General features: G+C 43.7%; 1 protein-coding gene across 1 annotated transcript in view; it reads left to right on the forward strand.

The window, feature by feature from the left end:
• Positions 1 to 1,118: 1,118 nt before the first annotated feature.
• The window catches only part of CD9 (CD9 molecule), a 192,521-nt gene continuing 181,201 nt past the window's right edge, over positions 1,119 to 12,438 (forward strand). Inside the window, exon 1 of the mRNA XM_085652612.1 lies at positions 1,119 to 1,564. Within this exon, the coding sequence (XP_085508738.1) occupies positions 1,499 to 1,564 (66 nt within the window). The 5' untranslated portion in view covers positions 1,119 to 1,498. The remainder of the gene's footprint in view (positions 1,565 to 12,438) is intronic.

Here is a 12,438-nt window from a genome sequence, read left to right on the forward strand (position 1 = left end):
CCCCTCTAGCCCCACCCCCACTGACCCTGCCCCCCCAATGACCCCACCCCCACTGGTGCGACCCTCGGCCACAAACCACACTTTAAATTCCCCCCCCCCCCCCCCCCCCGAAAGTTTGTGAGTACCCATGCGCCTAGCTAGAGCCAGGTATCCTGCTGGAGCCTAGCTCGAGCAGTGGCGTAACAATACTCCCCGCAGCCCCCAGGGTACGGAGCTCAGGGGGGTCCCCTCCGGGATGGTGAACGGGTGGGCCTGAAAGCTCCTTACTGGGTCCTTAGCGTTGGGGGCCCCTCCATGCACTTTGCAGGGGGGTCTCAGCAAGTTTCGTTACGCCACTGTTTTCTGCCAATGCTTTTCATATTTATATAAACTATGATCAGAAATGTTTTAAGTTCAATATTTTCTCTAAAGAAATTGTAGTGAAATAAAACTGAACGGAAGCATAGCTGCTCCTTTAAAGGAGCTCGATACCAAAAGGGCCGTCTTGTTTGGAGTGTAAACCATCTCTATCAATTCAATTCAAAAATCTTTATTTCGGTTATTGCTAACCATAAAAGACACACATAAACAATGTACAAGTCATTATCACATAAAGCAGACAAACATTTCAATGCAAAATAAAAGTTCAATCAAAATATGGACACAGAACGAGGTACATGGTATCACTGGTCCAGGCAGTTTCTCAATCTAATACATAGTTTTAAAAATTCCTTGATTTGGAGAATACTGTCACTGTGCAAAACCATCTCTAGGCAGTGTAACAAGTAAAGTTGGAACGTTCCTGTTTTAGCCAAAAGGATCTTGCTGGAGTTCTAAAAAGCTTGGAACTTTGTAAACCTAATTCACTTTTACACATGATTTACCCTCGTGATTTTGCTGCATTATTTAATGCTATTACCTTCGCTCATCCACGTGTTGTTTGACCGAGTGAAACTGCTTATGTAAGTTGCCATGCATTTCATCAACGGCGTATAGTAACGCAGCTATTAAATGTGCTTTCAAAGAATGCAAAACGGGATTAAATATTACAAAAGGTATTGATAGCATAACATCATAAGTCCTTTCCCGAAATGTTGATTCCGAAGCAAGTTGGTCAAAGCTCAGACTGGTCTGCGAACACAGCAATATACAGTCCCATACAAACCAGCGGGGTTCTATACCTCCTCCTGTTTCCCTGCATAAACACAGGTGAGGTCGGGAAGAATGCGCGGGGGAAGGGGTGAGGAACAAAAGAGGGAATCATTCATTAACCCAGCCGAAACGAGGAAGCAAAGGAGCGGCGGAGGCGGGGGAAAGACACACCCACATGAATCACGCGGCGCTGGGCAGGGTAGGGCGGCGGCTGCAGTCTGAACGGCAACTCTGTTTGTAAGGTGTGCCGCGCCTCCGACGCCGAGGGGAGCCGCGCCGGTGGAAAGGTTTCCTTCAGTTCTTCTCAGAGGCACGGCGAGGCTCGTTCTTTCTCACCTCCCCGTCGTAGGTCCAGCCACAGCACATCATGCCTGTTAAAGGGGGGACCAAGTGCGTTAAGTACCTGCTCTTCGGCTTCAATTTCGTCTTCTGGGTGAGTTTTTTTAAATTGTATTATTGTTTTTTTTGGCGCAGTTTTTACTGCTTCTGCTCGAGCTTTTGCACATGGTATCTGGAAAGTAAAGCATGATGTCGTTCAATGTTATTAAAGTTGAGTTTATAATTCGTTTTATGGTAAAACTAATATATATATATATGTGTGTAAATATATCATCATGGTGATTTTGCTGTGCTCCGGCACGCTGGTGTCCCCGCCCCCTCGTGTGGCAGCTGTTGACTGTTCTTTGGGGTTTGCACTTGAATCCGTGGTCCTGGGCTTTTTAAACGCGTTCCTCCTCCCCTGCAAAGGGGAGAAAAACATCAGGTGTTGACAAGGAAGCAGGGGACGTGGTTTTGGTTCCGGCTGGAGTCCGGATTTTTTTTTTTTCCTTTCTAAAATGCCTCTTTAGGGGCTGGCTTTGGGTTTGGTCCAAGCAGGGCCTTGGGGAAGAACGGGAAGTCCGTAAAATACTTTTTACCTTGAAAGGTCACTCTTCTCCATCAAGCGATCCTGTTTTGAACGCAGGGCGTGTTCAGGTTAATAAAGTACCAGTAAAACAAGAACTTACTGTGAACTTTATCATGCGCGGCGTAGTAAAAGGAGCGGCATATTGACTTACCTACCCATGGAAAACCCAGACTCCGCACATGGGTGAACCAAAGCTATTTTAACTCGGCGAGGCTTCGCTTTCCAGGTGCCCCCAGTTGTCAGTGGTGTTTAAAATCCTTTGTTTTCACAGTGATTTACTATAATGATGCTTGGGTGCTAGAGCCGAGGGGCGGGTATAATTCGTTCGCATGTAATTATAGAGATGGGTCATTGCAAGATTCAGACTGCCTACGGATTATCCTGGCATAATTGCATAACCTGTGATTAATAGAGTGTGATGTGACAGCTATGGTTTTGTACCTGCCCCCCCCCCCCCCCACCCTGTTTTGCCTTAAACGTACTTGCTTACCAGTACACCTGATTGAGTACAGTCCATATTGTTGTTTGCATTGTGCACCTGCTGCCGTGAGGATGGCTTTGCAGCGCTTTTCGGGATTCAGGGAAGGTGGTTTCCAGCACAGTTGGTGTGTGAAGAGGGTCCGGCCATTGGCTAAACCATGGCCAATCTCTGCGAGCTGAATGTGTCGGAATTAAAGCACTGGCACGTTACATCTTCTGGATGGAGTTCTCCAAAACAGGATGTTCCTCATACACCCCATCGGCATAGCAGTGACTTCCCAAACTCCAGCCATTAGAAAATAACTAAAAACCAGTATTGCACAATTGACAATCCCAGGCGGGGATGGTCTCACCCGTCTGTGGTGCCAACGAGAGAACAAGGGAACTCCTTTATGTTCCCTTGAAAGAATGAGGAAACTCCCTCCGCGCCTCAAATGAATGGCCATTGATGTTTGTGCTCCCCATCACTGAAGGGGTTAAGTTGTGAGAACCACGTGTGGATGGAGCAGTGTGAACTGAAAATGAGCCATCGTGATCCTAGATAATGTATGGAACATGTCCTGGCACGTATGGGCAGGCCGTTTCTATACAGTAACCAAGCACCCTGTTAGATGGGCCTTGCTAATTGGTATCCACATTATTACCATGCATTCTCCACCCCTTGATTTAATTTTTAGGCCTAGCCTACAGTCCCAATTAGCGGTTTGTTGGCAACAAACCTAATAAGACTGACTTTGCCCCTTGCTCACAATTTGCACTTTTTCCAAATGTTCCAAGATTGGAGTTAGAATTCTACATTTGCCCTCCCAGCATCCACAAATCCCTATGTTGCCCGATCCGTGAAACTAAAGGCCAGAAATATCAGTGTGCTTGCAATCCACAGTATACATGTGCATTAAAAAAACACAATAATTGGCCAAAATAGGTGAACTGGTGACTACTGTAATAGTCTTCTGGAAAACCGCTAGAATTACTCCCATTCCCCGCCAGTCAAGGTTCTAAACATTCCTGCCGGAACGCTCTACAATGCACTCGTGCATACCCTTCCCTTGCTATACTGCCAGCGGGCCACCGCTGAAAACGGGGTATTTACACTTCTGTTGTAAACTGTCGGGCCCATAAAAAATATAGACCAACAGCAGAAGAAACTGATTTGACAGAACTCAATGAGGATATCGGGAATTCTCACCCCCCATAAGGACTTTGCCTCAAGAGAGAGCCCAACCCAATTCCATTGCATTTAAAGGATGAAATATTCAAATCATATAATAAGTTTGTTTTTCTTTGTATTGCAAGGATTGTTCCCTTTTGTAGATAGTTGGGAGTCTGCTCTCTGCCCAAATCACTTTGGCACCACTCTGTGTGTTAATGGCTGGGTCAGCCCGTCTCCGTGTCTATAAATAGCCGTAGTTTCCATGTGCAGCTTCAGGAGCAGGTGCTTGGTTAAATCTTTTTTTCCTCTTGTCATGTAGGTCGAGCCTAAGTTAAAAAATCAAAATCTGACTGTTTGCTGATGACATACTTTTGCTGAATAGTCCTTAAAAAGAGAACGTGGGCAGGAAGGGTTGTTGCATTTGAGATCTTACTGGTAGGCATGTTGAAGAAGGCCCTGCGTAAAGTGTGGAAAGTTTATGGTCCTTAATGGACTCGTAAAAAACCAATGAAATTCCCCCGTTATAGTTAGTTCAGATAACTATAACTCGCGCGCCCGCAATCCACTGCTCATGACGTCACATATTACATCACTCATGACATGGTCAGTGGCATCACTCATGACATCATCCTTTTGATAGAGTGGCGGTCGCGCGAGTTATAGTTATCTGAACTAACTATAACAGGGGAATTTCATTGGTTTTTTTACGAGTGAAATGTCCACCTAACTATAACCTATGGTTTTTTAAGTGAATTTGCAAGGTTTTTTTAAATGCTAAGTTACGTATTATTATATTTATTTTACAATACACTACGTATTAAAAAACTTTTTTTAATGGTTTTTCACCGTGCGCGCACCCCGTGTTTAAAAAAAAAAAAAAAAAAAAATGTTAATGTTTTTTTCTGCCTTCAGGGACCCCCTGACAAAGGCTAGGGGGTCAGGAACTCTCTACCCTGCCCCCTTTTCACGTTCGCCACCTTCCTTTTTCACTCTCACACTCAAAACAAACAATGGTGGCCGACACTTCCTGATTTCGACCGATTCGAACGTTGACTGACATATAACCACCAATCAGAATTACGCTCGCGCACGCTAGGGTGCGCGCACGGTGCGCGGCTATAGATATTTATGTACTTTAACTGCAATTTTCTCAGGAACTACTGAACAGATTGTCTCCATATATGCAAAAGGCACATCCCTGACCTGAGGACTACCTCTTTGACAAATTTCAAGTAATTCTGTTCAGCCGTTCGGGCTGTACCTTCGACTAAAGGTCCTATGGGAAAATGCATGGGGAAAATGCGTTTTGGGAACCCCCTTTTTTTCTCTGCCCCCGCTTGACTAATCTCCCCCCCCCCCCCCCCGAGACTTTCAGGGTAGGAGCTGAGCGGGGCGCCCCATTAGTTTTGAAAATTTCGCGAGGATTCGTCAACCGGCGCCAAAGTTATTCAAAATAGAATTTTGAGATTTCCTATGGAAACACGGTCCTAACTGACCGCCAGTAGATTATTTATTTATTTATTTATTTAGTTATATATATATATATATATACACGCACATCTGGGATGTAAAGTCTCACAGGTGCAAGAGTATGGAAATCAATTAGTCCCCCTCTCAAGGGTTAGCAGTTCTCATTGAAATATTCCATGAAATTGCAGGACCGGCAGCACAAACTAACATTTTCTTTCTTCTAGGTAGCAGGATTAATAAAAAATAAAATATTGTAAGTATTGCCTAAAAAAAAAACCTACTGAAAGCAACATGCTAGACTGAAAACATCCAGATATATTGTTTTTTTTTTATTTATTTTTATTTATTTATTTTTTTTTATTTTTTTTACAAAAAGCAGTAGGATAATGTAATCTGATATGAAACTAACAAAGTAGCTGGTGATAGGGCTTTGGTCCGAAAGGTTCCAGAGTTGGTTCTCGGATCCTCCGACTGTTTCGGGGGGCTACTAAAGCAGCGGACTTGAAGGTGAGGCCCAAATACTACTGACAGCATTTCAGAATCCTGGCTGCTGGCGACGCTCCCATAACGTTTTAAGGGTTATGTATCCATCTGTGTATACGCTATTTCTGTAGTGTGACCCTAGCCAAAAGTTACACTTCGGTACGCATAGAAGAGTATTTCAGGAAGTGAAAAAAGCTGGGCGTGTACTACTGGCTAATAAGGGGCAATGCCCAGGAGTGGCCGGTCTCACCCGATACTTCATGAGCATATCTGTTTACACCATTAGATTGTCAACAAGACCACTCTGTGGTGAACAGGGAACTGAAAACAATCAACAATTGAACGTGGCCAGTGTTTAGATGGAGGTCCATTTGCAACACCTCAACATTGGCTCAGCGAGCGAAGAGGCTTTTCCTTTTGCCTTATCTATTGCATTTGACACAGCCTTGGATAGTAGTAGTGATTCCAGAAGAACCCTTAACTTTGTCATTATTTCCCTCCACTGTGACAAATCAGAAGAGAGCTGCTGGTCAGCATCAAAATAGGATTATGAGTGTAGTAACAGCTAGTGGAGAAGAGGGTAAGCGGAAGAAGGTCATTGTGTACAAGTGGGAGAAGAACATAACCAGAATTCTGCACCATTTCTTAACTACAGTACGCAAACCTACAGCCTTTAGAATAATTCACAGCAGGAAATACTGGCTATCAAAAGCGAATTAGAAGTTTAAGAATGAAATTATCTTTGTTGCATGCTGACTCCGCCTTCCCAGAGTCAAAGGTTATGCGTAAAAACAAATAGATGATCTAATCTTCGTTTTTAGATATATCAGAAGCTTTGGAGGACTCCGATCATGATCCCTTTTGTAAGCACTTACGACTTCTAACCTAAAGCCAAATGAGGGGAGCCCAAACCCGGAATTCAGTGATAACTAGAGCTCATGGATTTAATTCTCATAAGCATTACGGAGGAGCCCCTCATAACAAACACACTTAAGATTTTTTTTTTCTTGCTAATCAAATCAAGCAGGAAATTCTAGAAAATATGCATAGTCATTGAAATTACTTGTGGAGTTACTTATAGGGTATTTCTCCATGCATCTTTTTATACGACACAACAGTAAAGGCAGTTACGCTCCATAATAGCGGACTTCAAAAGCTTTGGAGCATAAGCTCAATTCGTACAACAATCGCACTTTCATTCCTTCTATTCAATTAAAAAAATATATATTATGCTTGGTCAGCTGCAGTGTCCATTAAAATCCATCCTGATTTATTCAGAAAGATGTCCTTCGTCAGGGCGAGAATTTTCAATAAAGCTCACATTTTCTTCATGGCTGTAAATGCAAACGAAACAAAATTATTTTAAAATGGAGGAGACATCAAGTTAATATATGCACCAACAATACATAAAGCAAGCTTTTAGTGCATTGATAACCATGCATTCTGTATATGTCATTCAGTTCTACTTTATTTAAGGAATAGCGCATCTATCGCCGGTGTCAGAGTGCTTCGGATGGCTGGAAAAACCTGGCATCATGTCACCTGGTGTCTCTGAATCACTGAACACACCTTTTAACTAATATCTGTGTGGAGATTAAGCCAAAACACTGTTCAACCACTTGTGTCCTGGCATGAACAGATCTATAGTTGACTATCGTATGTGTGTCCTCAAGAAATCTCATATAGAAAAAACTCTGACAAAAACCGCTTTTAACTCCTCTTTCTCAAATGCTGAAAATCTACTACTTGATTCATGGGATTGGAACTTAATTCCATATGTGCTTGCAACCTGTGACTTCAGAGTGTGGACTGTACACTGTTTTAACTAGTCCATTTTAAATGAGGAGCAATTGAGCCACAGGACTTGCATTCTACTTGTATATAATCTATAGATCAAAATGCATATGGGTGATATCTTGGTGGACATCAGAGAGAGAAGTATTGGAATATATGGGGTACTTTCTGCTACATATGAAAAACTTTGCCAGTATTGGCTCAACAGGTATAACGATGGTCTTGGATGCCTTGAAATCCTTCCAAAGAGTGACAATTGTGACATTTACTGTGTATGATAGATAAAAGTTTTGGGGCAAAGATGCTGCTATTTGGAAGCAAACACTGTGCCTGGAAACTGACAATGCCAATGCAGTCTGCACAAGGATGGCCAGTGAACACAATGGAGATCTGCAGCTTGCTGTTTGAAGGCATGCTTTTCACCACTATGAAAGAGCACTGCTGATGTATATCTTAATCCGCAAGGGGTTATGAATATAACCAGGCTAAAAGTCAAATACTTTATGAAAAAATTTGGTAGGAGATGACTTGCTGTAGGATAGCATTCATTAAAGATGATAGGGGACAGGTGGCTTCTGATCCAGTGGAAATAAAAGAACAATTGCAACAGTTGTATTGTCTAATTTGTGTACACATACTTGTTGTGCAATCGCAGAAATGTAGCCGCTTTCCACACCAACTGAAATGCTGTCTGCTGACAAGCCTGCTAAGTTAGACATGCCTGTTACTCTAAAAGAGCTAAAGGAAGCACTCTATCATGGGAAAGCTACAAGGGAAGATTGAACGCGATTGACTTTAAAAAACATTTAAATCAAAAGTAGCTCTGATAATGTTCAAGGTCATCCAAGCAAAATCTACTGGCACAAAAGTACCATAATCGTAGGAACGCGTCAAATGATATATTTTTTTAAAAAAAGGAAGCCTAGAGTGTATAGACTGTCATTCCAACCTATCGTTGTGATAAATGCAGATTCAAATCCACGCTCAAAGGCTCCGGCTGTGTGTTGTAGTAGCGTTGTAAAGAGTGTTGCTTCACCACAGCAGCATGGGCTTGTGCACGGATGAGAAACAATAGCATTTGTTAATATTGTTATAATTTTATTTGATACTGTCAAAGTACTGGGCAGGCATATTCGTATATGTTGGAATGGGAAAGTCTTCTGTGTGGTAAAGACATGTACCCCTGCCCTGTCGAGTGCCCAACTGTACTGTTGTCTGGATAACTAATGCTGTTTTTTTTGGGGGGGAAGAGGGGGAGGGGTGTTATTGGTGAGCATGGATCATGCGTGTGTGCCATGGCATAGACCTTTTTACCCTGTCACTGCAGTGAGGCCTACGAGCTCACTCACCTTCTTAAAAGTTAAGCTGCTGTGTGCTTCACTCACCCCTGGCCTACATCCGGTAAGATGTGGAGTGTTGCACGGCATAGGAGTAGTGACTCTGCTTTGGTTGTATGTGTGCCTAGGAATGGTACGGTAGAAGGATGGAGCAGTACTGTGCAGTGCATGTGTGATTAGTACATGTGCTGGAGATAGGGCTGATAAGGGAATCTTAAAGAGTAGCGCTGGGGTCTGGGATTAACATTTTGCTGCCAATATCACTGTGGCTGACATCCAGGTGTGAACTCTGGTTACTCTCATGTCATGCCTGCTGTGTCTGACCTCCTTTTATGAAGAAAGAGTACATTGAGAAGTGCCCTCTTCAAAAGAAGCAGAACCCCCAACATAAAACTTGACAGACCCAGACCATAAATTACATTGAGTCTGGAAAAGGACTACACGAAGGGAAGGTTGAGTACCCAAATACTCATCTGCCAAGCAGCCAGATGGGCTGTGTGAGCAGGGGAAGCTCTACAAAAATTCTGCCTGTGATCAGGACCACGTGCCAAGGCCTGCTAGTCTCCTTGTTAGTTGAGAGGACATCACCCAGGGAAACCAAGACTACCTGCCATGGAGCATCAGCGCCTGCCTGCTTAGCAAAGCCAGTGTACCCTGTGAGGAAGAGGAGAGCGTTGGAGGGAGCGAGGTGCAGCGGGAAGCCCAACAGCAAGACTGTGTGAATTTGGCTGTGTGCTAATTGTGCCCTAGCCTAGTGCAAGATTTTTTGGCGGCCAACCGTATCCCAGGAGAGGGCTGCTGTTGACTGAGCCAAGTATTGAGCGCTGTGCGGTGGTCGCCGAGCATACATGGCAATATTGTGGTGACCCTGTATGCCAGAGGGGGCCACCGGTAAAGAATTTGTGTGGCCAGGAGTCGTGAATGCCTGAGTGGCTTGTGCTGTTGTGCGGCCAATTACACGTGAGGCGCCTACATTGCATCTGGAAGGTACTACGGTGTGCCAGGAGGGGCTGCCGGGACCAAGTAATCAAAAACTTCAGGCTGTTGCCCGGAAATGGAGTACGGCTGTGACCAGCGGTTTGAGCTGCACTAAAGGATCTGCCCTGACTGACCCCCTGGACCAGGAGGATGCTACACCTTTGCAGGACTCCAGTCAGGAGCCAAATGACTGAATTTCCACCGCCGGCCAGAAGTTTACTAATGGCATTGCTGGCAGCTGTTCTGATCGTTGTGGTGAGCAGCTCCAGAGGGTGAGCCTGTGCCCGCCCTATACGAGTAAAAGGCCTCCACCACCATGGTTGGGTCCAGTAACCCCTGGTTGCCCCATGGTGTTCCGACAGTGTAATCCTATTCGCCACTGGAAAGGCATTTGACAGTCTTCTGGCAATACCTCTGGGTGATCATGCAGCATATTGGTTTTCGCTGAAGCCTCATTAAGAGCAAACAGCCACTGAATGGCAAACCTTGTCCAAGGATTGTGGTAACAAGTATGGCTTTGGAACCTGCAAAAATCTTTCGGTGTGCACTGCAGAGGAGCCACGTGTCTTCTCTGCTATACATAATCTATTGAGAACCTTACTTAAATCATATTTTTACGATCTTGTGAGTTTAATGGGTATTCATTTTAAACTGCTGGCTTACATAGACAGTGCTGCGATCTATACTACATCTATTAAAGAGGTTTAAACCGCTATTGTGCATGAGTCTCAGACGTATGGCAAAAGTATGAATTTATTTTCTTCTTTGATGTTATTTCACTAGTAGTGCCTATCTCTATTATTTATTTTTTTAGTTTCTTCCTATAGTTAGTCCGCTATTGGCAACTTCAAGGCTACAACATAGCCAGGTGCACCATTCACTTCATGAAACTTATTATCTAGGGATCGGTAAGCCTTGTCCGACTATCAATTTTGTTTTTGGGTTACCATGAGAAAAAGGATGACGACTCCTGCCACTACTATTTTGTCTCTGTCTGCGACACACCCGCAAGTTTACATATGGCTAGGAGATTCTGCCTCTAATTTCTTCGAAATGCTGATCCGTACTACTACAAAAGAGTGAAATGAAAAAATGAATTTGCTTTTATAATAGAGAAAGAGTAATGTCTGTGTTTAAGATTACACAATTATCAAGATGTACCCCACTATATGTTAAGTCTCTGCTTTCCAGTATTCATTGATCCGTTTCGCTCCATTTTGGGCTAGTATTGGGGCAGGCACATCTGTCTGGATTTATAAGGAACGTGCAGTTTGATTCTTCAATGAATCACAGGCCCACTTGTTCTTCACAGTACCAGTGTTCAAGGATTTACAAATTAGGCACCTTTTGATCAAAAATGACTCTGGGGGGAAATCAAAGGTGAATAAGAATCATTTGGAGGAAATGTTAACAAATGGTCCAGAAATTGCCTCCATTCGAAAGCTATAACCATCAGATCTAGCAGCACTGGAGAAGCACTGGAGAATGGTCTCAAACCGCTGATTGCAAGGTGGTACCGAGATATGGTGGCAGGGATTTCTACGGAGGTTCTGCTGTACTCTGTTAATCTGGGACATTTCGGAGTAATCTGTAGGTTCTATCCTACTCCCTCAAAGTTGTTTCAGTGGAACTTGAACAATAATTTTAAGTGACCCAGATGTGTGGTTAAGAAAGCGGGTGATATCCGTAGTCTTACTAGCTGCAGTGCTTTACATGGGTGTGGGAAGAAGTGGCAGCACAGTTCAGGGCCCTTCTACAATCTGAGTTGGTTATGACCGCCTCAGCAATAATGAAGGGTAATGAAGACCGCATCCCAGAATTGGTGAGAGGCTTTTGGAAAATGGCCTTTACGATTGATCCAATGTTTTGCAATACATAGTTAGGCAATCACTTACCACCAAGGGATAAGCAGTGGAGCACAATACCTTTAAAACACTTGTGATTTAGACTTGAATAGGTGGCAGCCATATATGGATCATTTAGGGGCCTAGTATGCAAAAATACTCTAATATGTGTTGTTGAAGCAAATGTTCATTTTCAATTTATGCAGCGTCTAAACATAATTTATATATAATTGAATATTTGTACTGATCTCTCAGAATGAGATTATGAATTATGCTCCCATTTTGTAGACTTGAATGTATTTTTTTTTTATATTTGGCGTATCGATTTTTATTCCTTGAAATTAAATGCTTTCTCAAAATAATGTATCTACACTTGCTTTGATTACTGTATTAAGTCTGTGTGCAAATCTGTTGCTCACTGGTTCTGCGAATGGCACGTGCAGTGAGGCAGCTGCAGCTCTTTCACAGTGGTGTGAGTATGTATAAACACTTTTTTGTCTGATTTCCCTTAAATCCGTTTTTTCTTAAAGCAACAGCTGGCAAATAGTCCGTCTTACATCTGTAAATGTCAAGGTACTTATAGAGCGCACCGTCACCAGACGGCCACCTTGCTGTGTCGCCTTTGCGGTTTCCTGGCGCTGATACTCATACGCTGTGGAACCCCTCCTGGCTTTCCCTGTGAAGTGTCCACTCCTGGGCACCCCCAGGGTGAAGCCAGGCATCCTTAGCGCTGTTGGGGCCGGTGTGGAGGCTAAGCAAGCTATTGCCCAGAGTTGCAGCGTGGGGCCCGTGATTAGAATAGGCACCGAGGCGAGAATAGACCGGTCTGAGGAAATTGAGCCTGAGCCCCGCCGAGGCGGG

The sequence above is a fragment of the Triturus cristatus genome, chromosome 4_1 (assembly GCF_964204655.1).
Source record: "Triturus cristatus chromosome 4_1, aTriCri1.1, whole genome shotgun sequence".
NCBI classification, from domain to species: Eukaryota; Metazoa; Chordata; class Amphibia; order Caudata; family Salamandridae; genus Triturus; species Triturus cristatus.